Here is a 26660-nt window from a genome sequence, read left to right on the forward strand (position 1 = left end):
ACTCAAAGTGGTGGTCCATGGGCCACTGCCAGACTGTGAGCCGCTGACTACCAACTCCAGTGATTTTCCATGAAAGAAATAATTGCAACCAATGGGCACAAATACCATATTTCCTCACATAATAGTCACACTTTGATCCTTTTTTAGTGAAAAAAGGAAATGCAGCTATTACATGAGGAAAATAAGCCTTTTTTATGTACCAAAACAATAACTGGTTATTAAATCAATGTTGAAAACAACTTGAGAAAATGTACAAGAATGTCCAGAAAAACAAATTTACATATTTGTACATTTTAATCTCTCACTGTCATTGCATGCATTATCTAATGGGCTATCCTAAACGTAGCTCATGTCCGATGTTTTTTCCTTCCCATCCCTCTCCCATAGTGCATGATCTTCAGATCCATTCAGGGGATTAGAAATGCCAGGTTTTACAAAAAAACTTTTTACAACAATGTCCTTTGTGATGAGGTACCAACTCTTAATGGCCAATGTGCACATCAGTTCTAATTATGTGCGCTTCACATTTCCAGCGGGTGTCAATTGGTGATCACCGCTCATCATCCACTCATTATACAAACGGCATGAATTGTCTTTAAAGGGCTTGTTCAATGAGACATCCAGTGGCTGCAAAATACAGGTTAAGCCACTATGAATAACAACCTCTTGAGGGTTGTTGTAGGTTTTTCGTACTGTATGGCCATTTTCTAGAAGCATTCCCTCCTGACGTTTTGTCTGCATCTGTGTCAAGCATCCTCAGAGGTTGTGTTGTTCTTGTGTTGTTCTCACAGAGAAGTTGCCTCACTTCCTTCACAATGTGACTTTGGAAACTGTCCAAAGCTAGCAATCAGCAATTTCCATAGTGCACTTGGTCTTCTGTTCCACACAGTTTTAATCCAATCCACCATCAGTTCTAAGACCATCCGACCCTTTGTCTGCACTCTTACATAAATCCCATGAGAAAACTGTACTCCCTTAGGAATTGTTTTCCTCTTTAAAATCATGTAAGGCAGTAACTTCCTCTCATCCACTATAATGGGAAGCGCTAACGTGCACGTAATTTTTCATGACTGCTGGTCCTCATGGCGACACTGGAGGAGCCTTTTGGTGTAGTAGTGCTGCTGCAGGGCAAATCAAAGAAGATAGCAGTCTGATCAGCATTACAAATTTGTGAAAGGAGGTATGACATTTCCTTGTGCATACGTAAGACAAAGCAATTAAATCTTTCCACCCTTCTCGGTGTAATCAGGTGGCAGCTTTTGGCATAGTGTGGTTCTCCTTCACACAGATAGAGTGTGTCATTGCATGAACCTTATAACCCAACCATGACTTGCCTAAAACCGAGTTGGGAGAATGTTGTGTTTGCAGGCTACCTCCTGTGCTTTCACTTGCAACGTTTCATAGGATACACTGCAGTCATTGTCACACATATCCCTCCCATACACAAACACATGGGACCTAATCTGTTGCTCAAGAGTGACGTTATGTGATGGCTAACATTTTACAAATATTCTTCACAAAAAATAATCAGTTAATATGAATATCCTTAAATGCACCAGAGCCTATCTAATCTAATGTTGGAAAATAAAGAGGATAAGCCCTGGTTAGTACTTGGATGACAGATGGGTAACCAACACCTTTTAAGGGAAGTTTAACTAGCAAAATCACCTCTGAGTATTCATTGCCTAATAATATCCTATAAAATTCCATATTGCCATAAGTTGTCAGGTAACTTGAAGGTCCATAAACACAACAGAAACGAAATATATAGACCTACCTGTGCCATTCTACAACAACAGTTCCAAGAAGAGAAAAAATATAACAGAGAAGAAAAGGACTCAAGAGGAAAGAGAAGTCTGGTAGAGAGACTGTTGAGATTTGCAAGAAAGGAACAAATTGTTGCCATATTAGCTCTTGCGCGGGAGAAAATGATGATAAGGGGAAAGGTGCATACTATACAGCAGGGGTCCCAAACTAAGGCCTGCAGGCCGGATGTGGCTATTTAAAGTCATTTACCTGGCCCTCACCCAAAACTTTAGACTTAAGGTCACCCTTAGTCTGAAATGACTTGAAGGGACACAACAACAATCCTAATTGACTTGACTATCTCATCAGCCAGAAGCAGGCCCACACTTCCCATTGAAATACTGGTATAGGTGGCTGAGAGTTTTTCCAGGCTGTATGGCCATGTTTCAGAAGCATTCTCTCCTGATGTTTCGCCTGCATTTATGACAGGCATCCACAGAGGTTGTGAGGTCTATTGGAAACTAGGGCAAGTGGGGTTTATATATCTGTGGAATGTCCAGGGTGGGAAAAAGAACTCGTCTGTTTGGAGCAGATGTGAATTTGCAATTGACTCCTTTGATTAGCATTGAATAGCCTTGCAGCTACAATGTCTAGCTTCTTACTGCCTTGGCGAATCCTTTGTTGAGAGGTGTTAGCTGGCCCTGGTAGTAGTCAGCCATAGCAAAGCACCTGATAAACAAACCTGAACAAAGCAGATTATTTGAGAACACAGAAATGCTGGATCACTCTAACAACTATCATGTCAGACTACACAGAGAAGCCATTGAAATCCACAAACATGTGTGCAATTTCAAGAGAAAGGAGGAAACCATGAAAATGTACAAAATCTGGTAACCGGTATTTCAAAAAATTCTAAAATCAGGACAGTAAATAAAGAACAATACTAAAAAAACAGTCGAATTCCACACAAGAAACAATCGGGGCCAGATAAAACTTCCCAACAAAGGATTCCCCCAGGCAGTAAGAAGCCAGACCTTGAAGTTGCAAGGCTATTTAAAGTTAATCAAGGGAGTCAATTCACACCTGCCTCAAACAGACAAGAGTTCTTTCTCCCACCCTGGACATTCCACAGATATATAAACCCCACTTGTCCTAGTTTCTGACAGACTTCACAACCTCTGCAGATGCCTGCCATAGATGCAGGTAAAATGTCAGGAGAGAATGCTTCTGGAACATAGCCATACAGCCCAGAACTCACAGCAACCCAGTGATTCCGCCTATGAAAGCCTTCGACAATACATTGAAATACTGGTATGTTTATGTTGGTCAAAATTGTTATTTTAAATATTGTATTGTTCTTTCATTTCTTTTTGCACTACTAATAAATAGGTGCAGTGTGCATAGGAATTCATTCTTCTTTTTATTTTCAAACTATAGTTCATAAACTGGCCCTCTGCTTAAATAGTGTGAGGACTCGTGTTATAGAGTAACTGTATACAAAAAAAATCTGTAATGTACCATATCTTGTCAGGTCAAACAAAATAAAAAACCAGTAGCTAGCTTTTAGAATGAGAAACCTAACTACATATGAACACACCTGCTACAAAGCAAACAGATTTCATCCCAGTATATGTGACAGGTCTTAGTACTTCTGACATTTGTGACAGTCACATGTTAGAAATCATTGAAAGCATGCTTGAATTAAGATGCAGGACATAACGGTGAAATGCTCTGAGGAGAGAACCACAGCAAGCTGTTCAGTTTGGTATTTGGAATCATCCCAATTATCCGATGTCCCTCAAATAATCCAGGGTATTAGACTGCTGATGCAGCTGAGTCTGTGTGAACTGCTTTCCTTCTTATGTACACAAAGCTATCCTGCTTCTAACAATCTTATGATTTGGGCAGCACGCCCAGTATATACTGCTGACCCATATTTGAGAATGGACAGTGTTTTTAATGAAGAAGGAGAAGCCTTTGCAAAAAAAAGCACCAACCTTTTGGCCAGCAAGTTCAGCAGCTCAGCATTTTAACCTGCTGCACCACCAGGTTATATAATATAGATATATCTTTTTTAATGAAGTAGATGTACTCCAAGGCATGGCTTCTTTAACAGTAACTTTAACAGAGGCAGAAATAACATGGAAACAACAGGTCTTCAGAGCACAAAAAAGAGAGCAGTTCAACCTAATTTGCCAAGCATTTTATTCAAAACTAAAATTAGACACAGAATAAATGAGGCAACTACTGGGTAAGTGATGTCTTTCCTTCTGTATCGTTTGCTTTGTCCCTTTTTTCCACATCCATTCTTCTCAGAGGAACCTGCATTCGACAGGGAAAGCGAACCAAGATTGGTTTACATCAAGGGTGAGCAACTGTGTGCCCCTCCCCAGAATTTTTAGACTGCAGTTCCCATACCTCATCGCCCACCAAAGGTTAAGCTGGCACACGAAATGTTGGTGCAAAGATACCTTGAGGGCCACAGTTACCTGCCCTTGGTATTATAGAGCATCAAAACAGCATTGCACAGGTGTCCCACGGTACAGAGTCCAGATGTAGCACTGCCAAATTTACACTACTTCATAATATATAAGTTTACCTCCATCACATTCTGTCTGACATTTATGTGATGATAATAGAGTTGAGGGATTTCTACATTACACAAGGAAGTTCTGCATTATATCAGAGCACGGGAGCATGATATGCATTTGGCATACACCATTTACGTACAAGAGGAAGCAGGAGAAGAATGCCAAATTTTAGATTTCTTTTACCTAGAAGGCATCTGTTTGTGTCTTTTATTGTATACTTTTAATCAGTTTCACAGTTCTGGTGTCCAAAATTCTTTAATTATTTGTTATTTATGTGTGTCTTCAAGTCATTTCTAACTTACGCCATCCCTAGGGCTGTTTTCGGGACAGAATTTAATAAGTTTAAAAGTGGTAAATTAAAGTGATCACAAGCAGGTAAATAGTTTTAGGGAAAAATGGGCAACAGCAACTGCATTGTCTGTAGTTTTAAACAATTCTTCTTCTGTGCATGAGGCAGGCAAGCATACTGATGCAGAGTTGTTTATTCTGCTCCACAACTGCACAAGGTGGAGGATTCTTCTAGGTAGTACCATTTTGCCAGGTTTCATTTTGATATGCCCACTCCACTTCTGAGTCTGTTCAGGGACTTTCAAGTTGCCCATTCTTGGTTTTCCCCTGGAGGCAGACCCTCGGGGGGGGGGGGGGGGTCATCCAGTTGGAAATGCCTGATTTTGCTGCCCACAGAGATATTCTTACTGTTGCTGGAGGAACATTTAGAGAAGTGGTGGTTCTCATGAAAAAATTCCTTGATTTAAGTCTACTGAGAGGAGGCTGACAGCCATACAGTGGGGTGGCTTTCACAACATTCAACCTTATTTCTCTCGCAACTGGCAGCAACCTCCCCTTGCACATCGGGAGGGGAGGGCAATGCCAGCTAGTTTACAGTCTATCAACAGGTGTAGGTTTAAGGCTCTACCTGGTAAAAGTAGGAAATGAACCTAGGACAACTTGCCCCAACAGATTCTTTCAGGTGTCTTAGTGTCCACCATCACTTACTACTTCCTTTCCAGTACAATATTGGGTAGCTATCCAAGTGTATGCTGAATTATGTAATCATAAATTAAAGAGAACCACGTGATATACTGATTGCTTACTGGGTGACCAAGATTCAGATCCCTGCTAAATGGGTGTTATTGTCCAGAACCATCCTCAGATTAGGGAAGACTAAATTGGGGTGTAACTAGTCAAAGTTAAGTGTCCTTTTCCCCATTCACTTTATTTTTACCCAATTCACTTCAATAACTGAGAATCAAGCACTTAAAATGAGACAATTTTAAAGTGTTGCCATCAATATTCCAATGAAGTCTCTTGTTGAAACAAACATATACCTAGAAAAACATCAGATATAAGAATTAAGAGCATGACTATGTACCTTTGATTTTAAGGAAAGACCCCAAAAGCTGAAATTCTAAACAATGAACATGAAAATGGAAAAGGCCAAGAGCTGTTCCTGTTCCTCATTTGCCCTCACCTGCCCCAGTAATCTCAACAATTTTACGTGTAATGTAAAGGAAAAAGAAAAATCTGGAGGAATTCTTGTTGCTGGAGGAGAGACACAATTTCAAATGTGCAGCTGTCTCCAGGTTATGCCTAATATTTGGTATTATGACCTGTGATGCAATACAAAAGACTTGGCTGTGTTGCTGCCTAAATTTTAATGGACTTAATCTTCCAAATGCTGACAAATTACTGCTCCAGGTCATTTAAAATCACATTTCTAAAGCAATAATCCTATTTGCATTACACTGGCTTGGAATAAAATGATTAGGTGGCTGTGATTTTTGCACTACAAAATTAAGTCCCTCTACATTCTGACCGTACGCATTCACAAATTAAAGTTCTGGGCAAAAATGGAATTCCATTATTCTGCCACTTGCCAAGTTATCAGGAAGGGTATGTTATTGTGCTGTCTTGGCGACTAATATTACTCTAAAGTAGGCACAAGCTAGCAAAGTCCTATTTCACATTACATAAGCCGCAGGGCCTTTTTCATTATTAATCGCATTAGTCAAGTATTTGACAACTGAACACTTTGAATATGGAAAACCTAAATTAAGAATATGTGAGCAAAAATGACAGAAAGCTTCAAAAATGTGTAATGACTTGCCTTCCATAATGCACATTTTCAAACACAGAAGAAAAGAAACCAACTTCATTTTTCCTGCTTCCACCTACAGAATATAGCAAGAACACTCACAGCTTAGTACTAAAGCTTGGAAAAGTTGTATTTTAGACTACACCTCCCAGAATCCTGCAACCGGCATGGCCAACCGAACCATGGGCTTTATTCATTTCCGCTTCGGAACAGTAAAGATGCTCTCACTCAACATGCAAACTGATTTGATTAAATCAATGGTTCCCAACCTGTGGTTGATGGACCACCAGTGGTCTGCAAGTATGAAAACATGGTCCGTGACCTCACCATTACTTCACCATTGCCTCGAAACCACGTGGCAATGAGAGCAACCAGTCTCACTAAGCCCTCTTATAGTGCCAAGGCAACAGGGATATTGGGAGCGGAGAGGCTGACTACTCACGAAAGATTACTACTATCACATGATATCTAGATTATTAAATATGGATTTCTGCAGGCAAGCAGATGGCAACTACTGGATGGCAGATGTTCTGTATCAGAAACTAGAACCAATGTGGTCTATCCAATGCAATTTTCTGAATCCAAATAACCAAAACAAATCTAAAGTTGACCAAAAACGGATTCGTAACCCTTTAGGTACTAATATGGAGAGTGGTCCTTGGTAAAAGTGGTCCCTGGTTAAAAAAAAAGATTGGGAATCACTGGATTAAATACACAGCCTAACAAAGAAACATTCTTGGTGTCTAAAAGTTTTACACTTACCTGGGATAATTTGGGGTACTGATTCAGAAAATTGCATTGGATAGACTGCATCAGCTCTAGTTTCTTATAGATGGTTACCATGGTTTTCTATGGACGAGCAAATGGCAAATAGTATATGGCATCTGATTCTCAAACATTACAGCTGATAGGGAGAAAGTGGTGTAATTTTTGGAATCAGCAGGTCAAATATACTCAGGAACAGGTCTAACATCTGAGGCACCAAAATGTGTATTAGTATTCTTTCAACGTTGTTATCTTTGTCATATCACTTTAATCATATACAGCAATATCACCAAATATCACTAAATAACATAATATTTGGTCCCAATATACCATAGAATTGCATTGGATGACATAGAGATCCCTAGGTAGATATCTTTTGAGTCTACCTAGCCACTTTGAGTTTCCTTATGGAAAGAAAAAGTGGATTGTTGTTTTATTATTATTATTATTATTATTATTATTATTATTATTATTAATTTGTGCCACAAATACCATCTGCTTGCAACAAATAACTGGTGGGATCACTGAAAAAGTTATGGGAAAAGAAAACATCAAACTACTTTGGGACAGAGTTTTGGAACACAATACTCCTAACCTCACAATGTTGCAATCCCAGGTGACTGCAGGATTGATGAGAAGCAACTGGAAAATCTTACACAATATGAGGATTTAACGATTGAACTGCAAAGACTCTGGCACAAGCCAGTCAAGGTGGTCCCAGTGGTCATCAGCACATTGAGTGCAGTGCCTAAAGACCTTGGCCTGCACTTAAACACAATCGGCGCTAACAAAAAATACCATCTGCAAGATACTCCACTTTGGCAGGAAAAACAAAACGCAAAAATACAGAATGTGGGACAATGCCTGGCTCGAGAGCAGTATGTGTGAAAAAGATCTTGGAGTCCTTGTGGACAACAAGTTAAACATGAGCCAACAATGTGATGTGGCGGCAAAAAAAGCCAATGGGATTTTGGCCTGCATCAAAAGGAGCATAGTGTCTAGATCTAGGGAAGTAATGCTACCCCTCTATTCTACTTTGGTTAGACCACACCTGGAATATTGTGTCCAGTTCTGGGCATTACAATTCAAGAGAGAGATTGACAAGCTGGAATGTGTCCAGAGGAGGGCGACTAAAATGATCAAGGGTCTGGAGAACAAACCCTATGAGGAGCGGCTTAAGGAGCTGGGCAATTTTAACCTGAAGAAGAGAAGGCTGAGAGGAGATATGATAGCCATGTATAAATATGTGAGAGGAAGCCACAGGGAGGAGGGAGCAAGCTTGTTTTCTGCTTCCCTGGAGACTAGGACGCGAAACAGTGGCTTCAAACTACAAGAAAGGAGATTCCATCTGAACATGAGGAAGAACTTCCTGACTGTGAGAGCTGTTCAGCAGTGGAACTCTCTGCCCTGGAGTGTGGTGGAGGCTCCTTCTTTGGAAGCTTTTAAACAGAGGCTGGATGGCCATCTGCCAGGGGTGATTTAAATGCAATATTCCTGCTTCTTGGCAGGGGGTTGGACTGGATGGCCCATGAGGTCTCTTCCAACACTTTGATTCTATGATTCTATGATCTGTCCACCACAAAAGTCCATCCTACTCGGATCTGAACACATTATTTGCCAATACATCACACAGTACTAGACACTTGAGAAGTGTCAGATGTGTGATCAAATACAAAAGCCAGCATAGTGATCTTGTTTGCTGTGCGCTAATCTTGTTATGTATATAATAATAATAATAATAATAATAATAATAATAATAATAATAATAATATCCTCCCTAAGATTTTGCTTGGTTCTCCAATGCAAGTGTATAGTAATTTCCAGGGAAAATATGCCATAAAATTTCTTGGGGAACCTAGCAAAGTTGTAGACAAACCATTTTGACTCTGAATAAGAGTAAGTGAAACTGTGGATATGGGTTCCATGGTGATGGGGTCCTACTGTGCTTTAATAGCAGAATAATGAATGGCCTTTTCTTCTAAGCCATACTTGGGGAACTGAGCCTTCAAAATTTTAAATGCTTAAGTTAAAAACTGATTCTGTAATTAGAAGTCAGCTTTGTGTGACACAAATAAAAATTAAGTTCCTAAATCCTCCCCCGTTGACATATTGTGAGTGAATGTTTCTTATTAAAAGTTAATGCCCCACGCTTCAGTGATAATGACAAACTAGTCAAAGGTACCCTTGTTCCAGGTTAAGCAATCATTTCCTTCATACCAAATGTAATGGCTGGCTGCATAGTTTCATATGCAAAGGTCAATCAGGTCACATGACAATAAAATGCACAATTATAAGATGATGTGATATATACATAAATATGCACAAATTGTGTACCCATACACACATGGTTGCTCTGCTCCATATTATACAGAAGTTATATAGGTGCACAGTTAATAAATAACATTTCCTATTGCTGCTCAAATGTCTAGTGGATTATTATACTCACCCTTACCGTATCTTTAACGGTCCATTCATGTATCCAAGTAACATGAATTTTAAGTAAGAAATAAGTGCAAATTGTAAAATATATATTGCTGACTATGGTAATAAGGCTCTTTTGCTGACAGCAGTTATGAGAGCTAATGAAATTTCCAGGCTGCTATCAGCGGGAGTCCTAAAAAACCTTGAAAGTCAGCTGGATTCATGAATGATAAATGGCCAAGGATTGCAACACATATTTGATTATTCTTCCTATAGGCTACCCCGACAGTTGTATACTACCAGAAATAACTTCTATTATGAAGGAAAATACACTTTGCATAAATCAAGCTCATCTTGTTCTTATTGCATTCAGCAGCAAGACGCACACTTGAAGTCACAGAAAATATATAAAGCCAACTAGCTAGACATGTATGTCATAGATATGCACCCACAAATACAGACGCTTATTATCTGATCTCATTCAATTTGTTCTATAAAGCACCAGCTCATATATTATGTTAATCCGGAACCTGAGAACATGACATCTATATATTACAGAGATAGTTACATACAGGTATCATGTTCTCAGGTTCTGGATTATCAATTTACGAGGGGTATTTTTTAAGTAAGGTCCGTTTGAACATAAGTACACAACGAATGTTTATTTCAAAAAAGTAAATTTATTTTCAGAAAGTACATACTTCACTCTATTTTTCGACATAGTTGCCAAGTTTGTTCAAACACTTATCATACCTCTGAACCAATTTTAAAATACCCTCTTCACAAATGCTCGCTTCAACTGAAGCCACCAAATCATCTGTAATCAAAGAAGGGCAACCCGAGCAGTCCTCATCATGGACGTTGTCACGGCCATCTTTGAATTGTTGTACCCACTTACGCACTTTGCTTTCACTCATAACAGTATCACCGTACACTTCACAAATCTGTCGATGAATTTCTGCAGCAGGCAGGTTCCTTGCTGACAAAAACCGTATCACTGAGAGAACCTCACATGCGGCGGGTGAGTTGATAGTCTTAAACATTTTTAAAGCACAGAACAGAACCGTACAGGTTAGCTACAAAGCGGAAACTGAGCACAGTTGTTCCCGAGGCATGCCAGTACACGACGCACACGCTTGTTGTGGTATGCGTGCGAACTACTAGTGTCTACAACAAAACGGACCTTACTTTAAAAATACCCCTCGTGTGTGTGTGTATGTATATATATATATATATATAACAGGGATAGAGGAGAGCCCCTGGTGGCGCAATGGGTTAAACCCTTGTGCTGACTGAACTGCTGACCAAAAGTTTGGCGGTTTGAATCTGGGGAGCGGGGTGAGCTCCCGTCCGTGAGCTCCATCAGCTTCTGAGGGGACATGAGAGAAGCCTCCCACAGGATGGTAAAACATCAAACATCTGGGGGTCCCCTGGGCAATGTCCTTGCAGATGGCTAATTCTCTAACACCAGAAGCAATTTGCAGTTTCTGAAGTGACTCCTGACACCAGGAAAAAAAACAAAAACTAAAAAAGGGATAGGACATTAACTATATTAAGATCCTAATTCATCATAAGTAGAACCAGCCAAACCCAGAGAACATACAAAAAGGGAGACACGGTCCATTCCATGTGCTCTTTGCTTTGAAATATGTGACATAATAGCAGAGAAAGGGTACAGAACTGGGGGTATAGTTTTTGAACAGCTCAGCACAAACAAATTCTGACTTATCATATTGCCTGTTATTGTGGAGAATGCCATTTTATTGTTCACAAGCAACATTCTGTTTATCACCACTGGTAATAACCAGGGAATTTACCGAGGGCAAGTTACTTACTTATGATCAACTAGAATCTAAGTACAGTACAATAGTTATTCCCTAGAGTAAATCCAGTGGATCAATAAGACCCTCATGAGTCCAACCTTATTTAAACTTCATTGATTCAATGTGTTTACTCCGTTTGGGAAATTGTTGAGAACACGGTTCCCAAGTGTTTTAAAAGCAGCCTTCAGTTTAATCTTTTTGCTCCCTTAGGCTCTGTAATAGCCAGAATGGCTTGTTATGGTGTTAGTTAAAATCTCACTAATTCTGGCTATTCTGTTCAAAACACACAGTTCCCCAAACTGCCCATCCAGCACAGCCAGGATGTTGGAATCTGTAGTCTAAAAAACTTCCCAGGATTTTTGTGATAGCAAATTACTTCTAAAATGCTATCTCACAGAATGGATAAGTTAGTAGGGCATACCAATACCAATTTATATCTCTATCCCACATATCATGGTTTCTGTAGATATAAAGTTACAACAGGTTTCTCTCAGGAAGCAAAGTGATCTAGCTGAATATGTTGGAAGCAGTTTTCAATAACAGCCACATTCCCCAGAAGCAATAAACCAGAATGCCCCTTCTCAAAATGTTTCAGAATTGAAAATCAAGGAGTCCCAGTAAAGTATAATTCTAGATTTCTTTGTTCTTGTTAATTTCTAATTACGTATCCATGCCTGCTGTCTAGAGCAGTGGTTCCCAACCTGTGGTCCCTGGACCACCAGTGGTCCGGAAAGAAGGAAAATATGGTCTGCGGCCTCACAATGACATCATTGCCTTGAAACTACATGTCATTCAAAGTGACTGGTCTTGCAAAACCCTCTTACTGTTCCAAGATAATGGGAATGTCTGGAGGGGAGAGGCTGATTACCGACAAAAAAATTACTACTACTACTACTACCACCACATCAGCTCTAATTATTTAATAAGGTTTTCTCTGAGTGAGAAGATGGTGACTACTAGATGGCATATGTTCTGTATCAGAAACTAGAGCTGATGTGGTCTATCCAATGAACTTTTCTGAGTCAGCACCCCAAATAACCAAACTGAATTTAAAATTGACCAAAAACTGATTCGTAACACCTTTAGTACTAATATAGGAGAGTGGTCCCTGGTAAAAAAAAAAAGGTTGGGAACAATGATCTAGAGGAACCAAGCAATATAGATCAGCACAACAACAAACAATTTTGGAATCCTGGCTCACCATTTCTTTAATTACACGAATATTGGGGAAAAATGTATGAGCCAATGTCTGAAGACTTCAAATGACCAACGATTCTCAAAAGTTTGTACTTCTGCCACTAAAAATCCCTAAAGAGTTCCACTGCAGCGTTTTTTTTTTCTTTGACTCTATGCATCTGTTATATATAGTATTAATGAGTTCCTACCTATTAAGCAGGTTTCACTGTAGTATATGATTTGGTAATATTTCTACATCGATCCTGTATCTGAATATGTGCTACAGTAAAATACCCATGTTTAGTATTTTCAGGTACTCCAGAAAATCCTCAGCAATTAATACCTATGCAAGGTAAGTGTTGTTCTTTAACATCATAGCCATTCCTTGAACACAAGGGTCATTTCTTTTAGAATTCAAGTCCTTTTTTTCATATTTAATACTTGGAAATAACAACCTTTCACCATGAATCATTCATACAACCTCAAGATCCTATTCAAGACAGACATTTCAGATCATCCATATTTTTATTTCAAAGAGCACCGTAAATAAATTGTGATGAATGCAATTCAAGAAACAAGTGCGAAAGAGCCTTCAACCACATTCTCCCTGTTTTCACTTGATACCTCTTGATGCAAACGACCAAAGAAAGCTCTTTGAAGTGGAAGAGTAAATATTATCATTTGATAACACTTGGACCTGACAGTGCTAGCTGACTGGCAGTATGTCACATATATGCAACCCACTGGTGTTAGAACATTTACAGGGTTACTATGGAAGAAAATCATGCTTACAATGCCTTATAACACTCCACTAACACAGAAGTCCCTGATGAGAGCTTCTGCCGCCGGGTGGGAGGGGCAGGTTTCAACAAGCAGTTATATGAAGTCCAGATAAAGAACACAGCGTTCAAAAGGTCAAATAAATACTATATGCAGAACTCCTATCGTAATACACTACACAGGAAAATAAATTCTCATGGTGCTTTTTTCTGCAAGAAAAGTATCAGAACACTTTCCTCACTGGAAACCATGATTTTGGATATAATATCTCTGGGCCCTTCCACACAGCCCTATATCTCAGAATATCAAGGCAGAAAATCCCACAATAACTGCTTTGAACTGGGTTATCTGAGTCCACACTGCCGTATATTCCAGTTCAAAGCAGATAATGTGGGATTTTCTACCATGATATTCTGAAATATAGGGCTGTGTGGAAGGGCCCTCTATCTCTTAAGCACAGAGGAACAGGTTCATGACTATTCAGTAGCAACAGAAAGAGTTTGTTGACACTAAGAGGCACTCTCTTTTTTTTTTTTCACTGCAGGTTTCCTAGGTCAGAATCTAATTCTGAAAGCTGGGGCTCTTTCACACCACCTAGTTACAGCGTCTTCATTCTGTCCATCCATCTAAAAAAGTGGTTTCCAACCTTTTTTTTGACCAGGGATCACTTGACTAGGGACCACTTTGGGACCAGGGACTACTCTCCAACATTAGTACCAAAAGAGTTACGAATCGGTTTTTGGTCAACTGCAGATTTGGTTTGGTTATTTGGGGAGCTGATTCAGAAAATTGCATTGGATAGGCCAGAAGTCGCCATCTGCTCGCCCACAGAAAAACATATTTAATAATCTAGACCTGATGTGGTAGTGGTAATCTTTCGTCGGTAGTTAGCCTCTCCCCAGCCAACATCCCCTTTGCCTTGGCACTAAGAGGGTTTCGCAAGACCAGTCACTCTTGTTGCCACATGATTTCGAGGCAATGGTGTAGCAATGGTGAGGACACAGACCATATTTTTGTTCTTGTAAACCACTGGTGGTTCACGGATCACAGGTTGGGAACCACTGGTCTAAGACAAGGTGTTCTAAGTATCAGAAGTCAACGTTTATGTGAATGTGATTGTGAATAGATATTGCAACTCTCATGAAATGATGCAATGAAGTGGTTTCACCATATGACTACGGCCCAAAGAGAGCAAGGTTTGACTATGCCTCTCGCTACGAAAACCCAGCAGATGACTTTGATCAAGTCAACACTCTCTCAGCCTCAGAGGAAGGCAAAAGCAAAACTGCCTCTACAGAAATCTTGCCAAGTAAAACCCATCATAAATTGTTGTTCCGTTTTTCTAATGGAAGAGATCAATTACAGCAATGTGTTATTGTTTCACTGTAATGTTCATGTTGATTCGGTGCAGTTTGACACACATCACTCGTTCTACCCACAAACCCAGAATTGTTCATAGTCACAGTTAAGTGATTGGAACACAAATTTCATGTGGAACACAAATTTTATGTGGAAGAACTTGGGGCAAGAAATTACAATAATCCTTCAAGCACATATGTAAATGTGTCATTGGTATATATGATGTACTGCGGATTATTTTTCACTATGTTTGTATTTTGCACCTGTTTTTCTATGTTGTACACCGCAATGAGTTGCCATTAGGCTGAGAATTGCGGTATATAAGCGAAGTAAATAAATAAATAAATAAATATTACTAGTATTGCCATGTCACTGATGAAACACACTGTCAATTGTGACAATTCTTCATATTAAGACTTACCGTATATCCTATTATTAGTCTGAGCTGGAATTCAATCAATGGGATTTGGGTACATGTTGACTCACCATTCAAAAATCCAACAGTTCTAGTTTAGTTGGGACTACTCAAGGATCTAATGGGTCTAGTTTAATTGAGACTAACAAGCAGGATGCCAGCCGACATATGGCACTTATTTACACCATCTCAGGCTACAAGAAGGTTACAACTATCAGTCATTAAAGGCCACGTATACAGATAAGTTGATTCAATCAAGGAAGCAATGACCCTGCATATGCACAATTTTATCAGGGCTTTTAATAAATAACAAGATTTCTTGGAGGACTTTCACTCATAGGGCCACCATAATTCAAAACTAACCTGACAACTAAACCTCTGTGGATGCTTGCCACAGATGCAGGCAAAACGTCAGGAGAGAATGCTTCTAGAACATGGCCATACAGCCTGGAAAAACTACAACAACCCAGTGATTCCGGCCATGAAAACCTTCGACAATACATTATATACAGAGCCACACCAAAATGTTGGGGGAGGAATAGCAATAGGAAGTATCTCTGGAGGCAATGCTTGATTTAGATCAGTGGTTCCCAACCTTTTTTTGACCAGGGATCACTTGACCAGGGACCACTCTCCAACATTAGTACCAAAAAGGTGACAAATCGTTACAATGGTGTAGTAACAGTGAGGCCGCAGACCATACTTTAGTTCTTGCGGACCACTGGTGGTCCACAGACCACAGGTTGGGAACCACTGATTTAGATACACGAGAGCACAGGACTTCTAAGTTCAAGAATACATTAAAATAGTTTAAAGCTAAGGTTATTTTAAAGGACAAAACTACCGCTAAATACAGAACCCTGCCACTCCTGTTTTCAATTGTATGATAGCCTTTTCAGCTGCGAAACACAGATGGTAACATGAATTCAGATGCCTAATAGAAGCTTAAAATATAATATATAGAAGGATAAAGCTACAATTCTATAACATGAACCTGAAAGTAAGTCCCATTTAATGCACTGAGACTTTTTTCTGAGGAATGCACTGCATGTAATCAATATTTACGTGTGCACAGTAATAAACTGCATCCTTGCGTTCCACAATGCTATGCAGTCATTTTAAAAGCTCAAAATTGTATCACATAAATGGCTCTTTTATATATATTACACATTCTACTTTTACAAAGTGTTCAAACAATCTTGCATTTATGCCTTGCTGTGTAGGCAGATCACAGCAATTCCCATCTATGATCTTGGTAAACAAAGGCCCATTGTAAAACCCACTCACTCCCTCAGTTGAGTTGGTAACCTATAGCGAGGCCATAAAAGAAAATACTATACACACAGAATACTGCCCTCTCGGAGCAAAAGTTTCTCTTATACTTAATTTTCCAAAAGAATGAAACTTTTCTTCAAAATAAGCATTTTTTAAACAGTGGTATACATCTTCACTGAAACTGGCAAAGGTGCTATTTTACTGTATCCACTATGAATGCTAACACCACATACTAAATTCAACTACATCAAAGGGGAAGTGTGGTGCTAGAAGGCACACAACAATGTACAGGATTCATCTCAGTACATTGCTAGTGTCCTCCTCCATTTAACATAAAAATAGCTATTTTTCCAAAAGCACGATTGGGTTTCTGACCACTCTCCATTGTATTTTCCTATTTATGTATTTATTTGGTAGCTGGAATAATCTTTGAAGGTTCCTGGGGGAAAATATTGGGCTACATGTTCACTTCAAATGCCCACCCTTGAAGTACAGCATTCCCACAATCATGAAAAGACTACAAAGATGTGTTTGAAGTGAGAAGTGAGAAGCATCTCAAAATATCATGCAATTTCCGGAGACAGACAGCGTGCATCAGTGTGCAGAAATGGCAGTCTGAAATTGGCCAGGCATGGGGAAACTTCAGCCCTACAGCTGTTATGAATTTTGGGAGTTGAAGTTCAAAACAACTGTAGGGCAGACATTTGCCAATATCTGGTATAAACTGATTGACAATGATGGGTGGCCTACAGAAATAAATTCATCGACCTTGCAAAGGCATTCGACACAGTGAATCGCAGCGCTCTCTGGACCATCCTCCAAAAAATCGGGTGCCCAAGCAAATTTGTGAACATCCTGCGGCTCCTTCATGATGACATGATAGCAACAGTCTTGGACAGCAATGGCTCCCAAAGTGACCCATTTAAGGTGGAATCAGGTGTCAAACAGGGATGTGTTACTGCCCCAACTTTATTCTCCATCTTCATTGCTATGATACTTCACCTTGTTGATAGGAAGCTTCCCACCGGAGTGGAAATCATCTATCGGACAGATGGCAAGCTATTCAACCTCAGCAGACTGAAAGCCAAAACCAAGGTCACAACAACATCTGTTATAGAACTCCAGTATGCTGATGACAACGTCGTCTGTGCGCATTCAGAAGAAGATCTACAAGCCACTCTAAACACCTTTGCAGAAGCATACGAGAAGCTCAGCTTGTCATTGAACATCGAAAAAACCAAGGTGCTTTTCCAGCAGACACCAGCCAACCCCTCTCCAATGCCAGTGATACAGCTTAATGGTGTAACATTAGAAAATGTTGATAATTTCCACTACCTTGGCAGCCACCTCTCCACCAAAGTCAACATCGACGCCGAAATACAACACCGCCTGAGCTCTGCAAGCGCAGAATTTTTCCGAATGAAGCAGAGAGTGTTTGAGGACCGGGACATCCGAAGGGATACCAAGGTGCTTGTTTATAAAGCTATTGTCCTCCCAACCCTGCTCTATGCCTGTGAGACGTGGACTGTCTACAGACGTCACATGCAACTCCTGGAACGATTCCATCAGCGCTGCCTCCGGAAAATCCTGCAAATCTCTTGGGAAGACAAGCGGACAAACGTCAGCGTGCTGGAAGAAGCAAAGACCACCAGCATTGAAGCAATAGTCCTCCGCCACCAACTCCGCTGGACCGGCCATGTTGTCCGGATGCCCGACCACCGTCTCCCAAAGCAGCTGCTCTACTCCGAACTCAAGAACAGAAAACGGAATGTTGGAGGACAGGAAAAGAGATTTAAAGATGGGCTCAAAGCCAGTCTTAAAAACTCTGGCATAGACTGTGAGAACCGGGAAGCCCTGGCCCTTGACCGCTCCAGCTGGAGGTCAGCTGTGACCAGCAGTGCTGCAGAATTTGAGGAGGCACGAGTGGAGGGTGAAAAACAGAAACGTGCCAAGAGGAAGGCGCGTCAAGCCAACCCCGGCCGAGACCGCCTTCCACCTGGAAACCAATGCCCTCACTGCGGAAGAAGATGCAGAGCAAGAATAGGGCTCCACAGCCACATACGGACCCACAAGAATATTGGAAGACAATCATCCTCGGAAAGCGAGGGATCGCCTAAGCTAAGCAACAGAAATAAATTTGCCTTGAGTCATGAAGGCTAGAGCAGAGATGAACCTCCTTTTCCATTACCCTTATCCTTATTCAGTCCAGTTCTCCATCAATTTACCACTCTGCATAACTACACATCAATTTCACCCAAATGATCTCTATGGAGTGAATACCGTGCCATTATAGACCCACTTACCTGGGAGTAAGCCTCGGTCATAAAAACCAGAGTTATATCACAGTGAGAATGGCCAAGCTTGAGTAATATCCATCCAGCCTACCTCAGCCTTCAAGTCAGCTGTTCAGCCAGTAAAATGGTTTAACCCAGTGGTTCTCAATCTGTGGGTCACCAGAAGTTTTGGTCTTCAACTCCCAGAAATCCTAACAGCTGGCTGGGATTTCTGGGAGTTGTAGGCCAAAACACCTGGGGATCCACAGGCTGAGCACCACTGGTTTAACCCATTGCGCCACCGCGGCTCAACATCACCTTTAGTGAACATAGGTATAACAATCTTCTTCCAGACAGACACTGCTTAAGAAGGTAGGTGGCTTTTCCTTTCTTTTCCTAAACCATGATGTTGTGTGTGGGGGGGGGGGGGTGATTGGCATGGGCAGATACTCATTTTACCTGCACTGTGTGTCCTTTAAAAATAAATGATCCCTTCCCACAACAACATTGTGCTTATTTCCATGTAAATATTGGTTAGCTTCTGGCCAGGAATCCATATGATTCCTGGAGGCGCTGATTTCAGTGGATTTAAAATGCCAAAGTGCAAGCTGTCAAAGCATGCATATTTTTATTGATTCTATTTAAATCAAATGTAGTAGCAACACAGAAGCACCTGTAAAGTGTTTGGGCTGCTGGTTTTCACATAACCTATATTTTAAAGGACCCATCCAAGGTGCAGGATTGAGCACCATGGCTAGCTTTTTTTCTAGGTTTGGACTCAAAGGCAGGGCAAATTTGACCATGACCAACATCCAAGCATGAAAGCATGGCTGCAGGAGCATCAGATCCACTTTAAGAGCCATAAATCTGAAATGGCCAAAGTGCAGTGGTGTCACTATGGTTAGTGTCACAGTACCACCACATAGATCCCCTCCCAGACCAGAATCCTTAATGTTTCTCATAGTTGAAATATCAGAATATTTGACAAGCTTAGATGACTATAAAAACAGCAGCAATGAAAACGTGGGTGGGTTGCGAGGGGGCTTCAGACAGGTCAACAAAGACCATCAGAGAACACATATTTCTGATGGTCTTAGGAACCCCTTTGGCAGAAAGGCTGAAGATCTCTCCACCTGTCCTTCTCTTCCTTTTTGGAAACAGACGGCGAATCCTCCCACCAAAAGTCTTCCTCCTTCTGTGATTGGCCGGCTTCTCAGCCAAGGGGAGGGCTGTTTCTGAGACTTCAAGCAGGAAGAGAGCAGGTGTGCTTGGCACATGGCAGTGTGGTGAAGGAGAGTGTGCAAGGCAGGGGGGAAAGGGCCCTTTGATTGTAGGTTAACTATAAATCCCAGCAACCACAACTCCCAATTGACAAAATCAATCCGCCCTAACCCCACCAGTATTCAAATTTGGACAGATTGGGTATTTGTGCCAAATGTGGTCAAGTGAATGAAAATACACCCTTCCTATCAGATATTTACATTATGATTCATAACAGTAGCAAAATTATAGTTATGAAGTAGCAACAAAAACAATGTTATGCTTGGGGGTCACCACAACATGAGGAACTGTATTAAAGGGTCGCAGCATTAGGAAGGTTGAGAATCAATACATTAGAAGGTTCAAAAAGTAAACTAGCATAGAGTTTTACTCTTACAGGTATACAGGTTGAGTATCCCTGATCCAAATTGCTTGGGGGACCAGAAGAGCATTGGAGTTCAGATTTTGTAATACCTGTATTTGCATGTATGTACATAATGAGAGATGGGACTCGTGTCTAAATAAGAAATTCATTCCTGTTTCCCATACCCATAGCCTGAGGGTAAGTTTATACATGCTATATTTAACAATTTTGTGCATGAAATAAAAGTTTATGTACACCAAACCACCAGAAAGCAAAGGTGTCTCAACCTCCCATGTGGACAGTAATGAAATATTTCAAAATTCTGGATAAGGGACGCTCAACCTGTATTAATACAGTATATTCAAGCTGGTCACATGAAACAAATATTTCAGAGGTTTAACTACAAAAATATTTTTATAATTGGATGGTAATTTTCTTATGAAAGACTTCAGAGATAATCATTGTGAACTGTGATGGCATCAAAAGTGCAAACCTTAGTGAGGCCACTGTCTAAGTAATTCATCACACCAGAGAATGAATCCACTTTAAATCCGGTTTCTGCCTCATGCAGAATTCTGGGGTTTGGAGTTTAGTGAGGCTATTAAAGGCTCCTCCCTAAACTACAAACCCCAGAATTCTGCAGGAGGCAGCTACAGGTTTTAAGGGGGATTCATTCTCTAGTGTGATGAGGTCCTAAGGATGTATCTACACCACAGAATAAATGCAATTTAACATCAAAATTTAACGTCATTATGGAATCCTGGAAGTTCTACAGTGTCATATTTATTTGTGGTATTTAGATACCACCCTTCTCAACCCCGAAGGGGACTCAGGGCAGTTCACAGAGTTGGCAACAATTCAATGCGATCGATAAAAAACAGTATAAAACCTCAACATTGACCCTTCCCCTGATATAACATTAAACATTATTAAACACATCACATAAAGTAACATCACATACCACACAAAGACATAACCTTTGTCCGTAAACAGTCCTGAGGGGGAAATGGAAAGGGTCTGAGGCTGTAAGGAATTGTGGGAGTTGGAGTCTAAAACACCTGGAGGGCCCAAGTTTGCCCATGCCTGGTCTAGATGCAGTCTAAGAACCAAACTGTGAGCTGCACAAAGGGACATCTACACTGTAGAACTAATGCAGCTTGAGCCTACTTGAACTGCTGTGTCTCCCTGATATGGAATCCTGGGCGCTACAGGCACCCTCACTCTTGGGAAGAGAAGGCATTGTAAAACTACAACTCCAGTGATGCCATATAGCAGTGGTTCTCAACCTGTGGGTCCCCAGATGTTTTGGCCTTCAACTCCCAGAAATCCTAACAGTTGGTAAACTGGCTCTAGGTTCTAGGCCAAAACACCTGGGGACCCACAGGTTGAGAACCACTGCCATATAGCATTGTGCCATGGCAGTTAAATGATGCCTAATTGTATATACAAGCAGTCCCAAAGTTACGAACAAGATAGGTTCTGTAGGTTTGTTCTTAAGTTGAATTTGTATGTACGTTGAAACAGGTACATCTTTTAAGTGTAACACCAGCCATCTATATAGGTTTGAATGGTATAGGGAAAGGTTAACACCCCTGTGGTGTTTGTTTTGCTGTCTGTGACCCTGGGGTTCTGTGCATGCATTGTCATGTAATTTTGTTTTTTGGCTTTTTAAGTCTCTTCTGCTGTGTTTTTCACTGTTTTTATGAGTGATGATCACTCATTGGCCTGATAGGTGTGTTGTGTTCAAATTTGGTGTCAATTTGTCCAGTGGTTTTTGAGTTCTGTTAATCCCACAAACTAACGTTACATTTTTATTTATATAGATAATATAATAATATACAGAGCATCTCTACTTTACGCATATTAACTTTTCGCGGCTGGTGCTGGAACGTAACACCCGCGATATGTGAGGGCACACTGTCCAGTGGTGTTGAAGCTTTGGGACTCCAACTCCCAGAAGCCTTTGCTAGCTTGCCCAATGGTGAGGAATCCTGGGAGCGTAAGTCCGAAACGCTTGGAGGCGCCCAGGTCGGAGCCAGCGTGGTTTTTCCCGCGGGGCCACCAGGGGGCGCTCCTCCCTCCCCTCCTGCTGCACTCACCTTGCTGCCTCCTCCTGCTGCTGCTGCTGCTGCTGCGGGGACGAGGAGCGCGAGCGCCTGCCTCTTGAGCTCCGCCAAGCGGGCGCTGCAGTTCTCGCACCAGGAGGCGCCCCGGTCGGAGCCCGGAGAGGAGCCGCCGCCGCTGCCGGAGCCCGGCGAGCCCGTCCCGAAGCCCGGCGAGCCCCCCAAGGAGCCCGGCGAGGAGGTGCCGATGCCCGGGGAAGCCGGGCCCGGAGAGCCGGCGAAGGAGCCCGGCGAGGAAGTGCCCGAACCCGGAGATGGGCTGCCCGACGAGGAGGAGCCCAGCGCCGAGCCGGAGCCCGAGCCGGAGCCTTCGGGCGCGGGGCGGGCGCCTCCCCCTCCGCTTCCTCCTCCAGCGGAGGAGACGCGGGACTCTTCGTAGGCCTTGCGGAACCAGGTCTCCGGGGAGAAAGGCGGCGCCGAGGAGGGCTTCGCGGGAGGGGAGCAAGGGTCCGCCACCTGGGAGTCAACGGAGGGAGAGAGAGAGAAAGGAGGGAAGAGCCCCAGTCAGTGGCCCCGAGGCAGAGGCAAGTTGCAGGAGGGAGCAGGCGCCCTCTCTCGGCAGAACGCGGCAACGCGCCTTCCCTCGCCCCATTCCCAGCCAGGCAGAACTATACAGATCCCACAACCTCTGAGGATGCCTGCCATAGATGTGGGCGAAAAGTCAGGGGATAATGCTTCTGGAACATATGCACCCCGAAAACATCACAGCAAACCATTATTATTATTATTATTATTATTATTATTATTATTATTATTTCCAAGCCATGTATTATATTATTTCCTAGTCTATTATTATTTCAAAATCTATTGTTATTATTATTATTTTTCAATGCCATTTATTATTATTATTATCATCATCATCAAACCATTTATTATTTCCATGCCGTTTATTATTATTATTATTATTATTATTATTTGCAAGCCATGTATCATATTATTATTTCTAAGTCATTTATAATTTTTGAAGTCCCACCATGTTTCAGTGCCCTAAGTGCTAAGCAGGGTCGGCCCCGGCTCACTCTTGGGTGGGAGACTAAAAAGGAAAACTATACATGGCCTCCAGCAGGTGGAATTGCGGGGTTCCAAGCCAAACATTAAAAAAAGAGATCAGCAGCCCAGAGATACTGTCTGATCCTGAAAGCTAAGTAGGGCTTGCCCTAGATGGCATCTGGATAGGAGACCGTCAATGTCAGGGTGTAGAACAGGCACAGGCAAACTTCAGCCCTCTGGGTGTTTTGGACTTCAACTCCCACCCAATTGTAAGTTGAAGTCCAAAACACCTGGAGGGCTGAAGTTTGACCATGCCTGGTGTAGAACAGTATCCCACAACACGGGCGCCATTGCAATATCCCCTTTCTTTGTCCAATTTCTAAGCTGTAATTAAATTCCTTCGAGAACAGAAGCTAAGCAGGGCCCGCCCTGCTTAGATGGGAAACCAGTAGTGAGCAACTAAGCTGTGTAGCAGTGGCCTCCAACAGGGGAACTACAATACCGCCCCCTATAGGGCATGACTCCAAGGCAAATTTAAAGGCCCAAAAGAACCCGTCTGGATTCTGGAGGCTAAGCAGGGTTTGCCCTGGAAAGTATCTGGGCAGGAGACCAACAGTGAATGGCAGCATATATAACAATACAATAGCCCCCAGCATGGGGACAATTGCAATGCCTCGCCCTTTCCTTGCCAGGTTTCCTTGCCCCAAAGATTCTGATTCTGGAAGTTATGCAGGATTGGTCCTGGTCAGCCCTTGGGTGGGAGCCTGAATTGATCCCAGGCTCTATTTCAGAGGAAGGAGTTAGCAAAAGCAACTCTAAGGCTTCTTCGCCTAAGGCTGGATCTACCCTGCCAAGTAATGCATGATATGGTTAGTGCAAAGCCATTCGAACACTGGGTTGCTGTGAGTTTTCCGGATTGTATGGCCATGTTCCAGAAGCATTTTCTCCTGATGTTTTGCCCACATCTATGGCAGGCATCCTCAGAGGTTGTGAGGTCTGTTGGACACTAGGCAAGTGAGGTTTATATATCTGTGGAATGTCCAGGGTGGGGAAAATAACTCATCTCTGCTTGAGGTAGGTGTGAATGTTGCAATTAGCAAAGAGCAAGCCTCAAAAACCAGGGGGATTCCAGACAAGAATCAATCAGGGTCAGCTAACACCTCCCAACAACGGATCACCCCAGACAGGAGGCAGCCAAGCCTTGAAGCTCCAAAGCTATTCAATGCTAATCTAGGTGGCCAATTGCAGCATTGACACTTGCCTCAAACAAACAAGAATCAATCAGGGCTGGCTAACACCTCCCAACAAAGGATCCCCCCAGGCAGGAGGCAGGCAAGCCTTGAAGCTGCAAAGCTATTCAGTGCTAATCATGGTGGCCAATCACAGCATTGACACTTTCCTCAAACAGACAAGAATCAATCAGGGCCGGCTAACACCTCCCAACAAAGGATCCCCCCCAGGCAGGAAGCAGGCAAGCCTTGAAGCTGCAAAGCTATTCAGTGCTAATCAAGATGGCCAATTGCAGCACTGACACTTGCCTCAAACATACAAGAGTTCTTTCTTCCACCCTGGACAGATATAGAAACCCCACTTAGTTTCCAATGGATCTCACAACCTCTGAGGATGCCTTCCATAGATGCAGGCGAAACGTCAGGAGAGAATGCTTCTGGAACATGGCCAGACAGCCCGGCAAACTCGCAGCAGCCCAGAGATTCCGGCCACGAAAGCCTTCCACAACACATTATAACCCTGTTTGAGCTGCATCAGCAAGCAGGGTAGAGCCAGCCTAAGAAAATCCATTCATTCCTGGAGAGGAGGCTCATCTCGGCTTCATCACACTCGAGAAAGACGCCACTTTAAATCCGGTTGCAGAATTCTGGGGTTTGCACTTTAGTGAGGCTGTTAAAGGCTCCTCCCTAGACTACAAACCCCAGCATTCTGCAAGAGGCAGCAACCGGATTTAAAGTGGATTCTTTCTCTAGTGTGATGAGGTCTTGGAGGCATTTGGAGAGGCGGCTTTGGGCGCGCTTCCCTTCCGAGAAGCGAGGATGCCAACCCTCACACACCCACCTTTAGGTTGTCAAACCCCACAAAAGGTTGGGGAAAGAGCCCCGTTTTGCTTGCTGAGCAGAGGAAAAGCAGGCGGAGGCTGGCAAAGTTAAAGCAGGAAAGAAGGAAGAAAGGCGAGGAGGAGGAGAAGCCGGCATCCCTTTTGTATCCCTCTCTGCACCATCCGCGCCCGACTTGAGCCCAACTTACCCCGTATTTCCTGCTGCGGGAGGCGACGGCCATCCTCTCCTTGCTGCCAGCCACCGAATTCATGCTTTCCTTCCTTGCTTGCTTCCCTTTTCCTTCCTTGCCAATTGGTATCCTGGGCTAGAAGCACCTCCACCGGCGGGGCTGCCACCAAAGGGGTGGGGAAGGGGCGCAAGGGGCCTCGCTCCTGCTGCTCCCCAAATATTCAGCTTCTGGATCCAAAATCCGGCAGGAAAAAAAGAAAACCCACAAACCGGAGGGTCAGCCGAGAAGCCTCCCGATCCCCTTCCTCCTCATTGTCTCCCACTCTTCGGCTTCTGCAGAAATCCAAGGGTTTTTTTCCTTTCCTCCTCTCTCTCTCTCTCTCTCTCTCTCCCACAACTCCAAGGTAGAGAGAGAGGGGGGTAGGATTTGGGTTTGATATTCTGAGGAAAGGGATGAAGCCCCCCCCCCTCCCTCTCTCTCTCTTTCTCCTGGCTTGGGGTGGCCACTTGTTTCCTTCGTTCCTCTCTGAGTTGAAAAAGAGAGAGAATCACCCAAAAAATCTCGGGATCCAGGCTCGGGGAGGAGCCTCCGAGTTGCAGGCAGCCAATATCTTTCCCCCCATTTTCCCCCCTCTGCTTCTTCCCTGACAGTTTTGCAAAAGGGAAGGGAAAGGCTTGCCTGGCTCTACGGACAGCAACTCCTGGGCTTCTGAGAGAGAGAGAGAGAGAGAGAGAGAGAGAGAGAGAGGGGCAGAGCCGGGGCTGGACTGCAGGCGCCTTGCTATTGACTGGCTCCGGGAAGGCTCCCTTTGATTGGCAGGAAGCCTTGATTGACAGGGGAGATTTATATATATATAGATAATATGTATGTGTAATCGGTGTATATGTGTACATATGTATATATGTATATGATCTGTAAGAGAAAGAGGGAGGCAAAGGACACACACACACACACACACATTAA

General features: G+C 42.5%; 1 protein-coding gene across 2 annotated transcripts in view; it reads right to left on the reverse strand.

Annotated features, from left to right (window-relative positions):
* KIF26B (kinesin family member 26B) overlaps positions 1–26419 on the reverse strand; it is a 348619-nt gene extending 322200 nt beyond the window's left edge. For both annotated transcript variants that reach the window (XM_060753932.2, XM_060753931.2), the window contains exons 1-2: positions 25716–26419; positions 22443–22922 (exon numbers count right to left, since the gene is read on the reverse strand). In XM_060753932.2, the coding sequence (XP_060609915.2) occupies positions 22443–22922; positions 25716–25778 (543 nt within the window). In that variant the 5' untranslated portion in view covers positions 25779–26419. The remainder of the gene's footprint in view (positions 1–22442; positions 22923–25715) is intronic.
* Positions 26420–26660: the final 241 nt, after the last annotated feature.

Source organism: Anolis sagrei, chromosome 1, assembly GCF_037176765.1.
Source record: "Anolis sagrei isolate rAnoSag1 chromosome 1, rAnoSag1.mat, whole genome shotgun sequence".
Lineage (NCBI taxonomy): Eukaryota > Metazoa > Chordata > Lepidosauria > Squamata > Dactyloidae > Anolis > Anolis sagrei.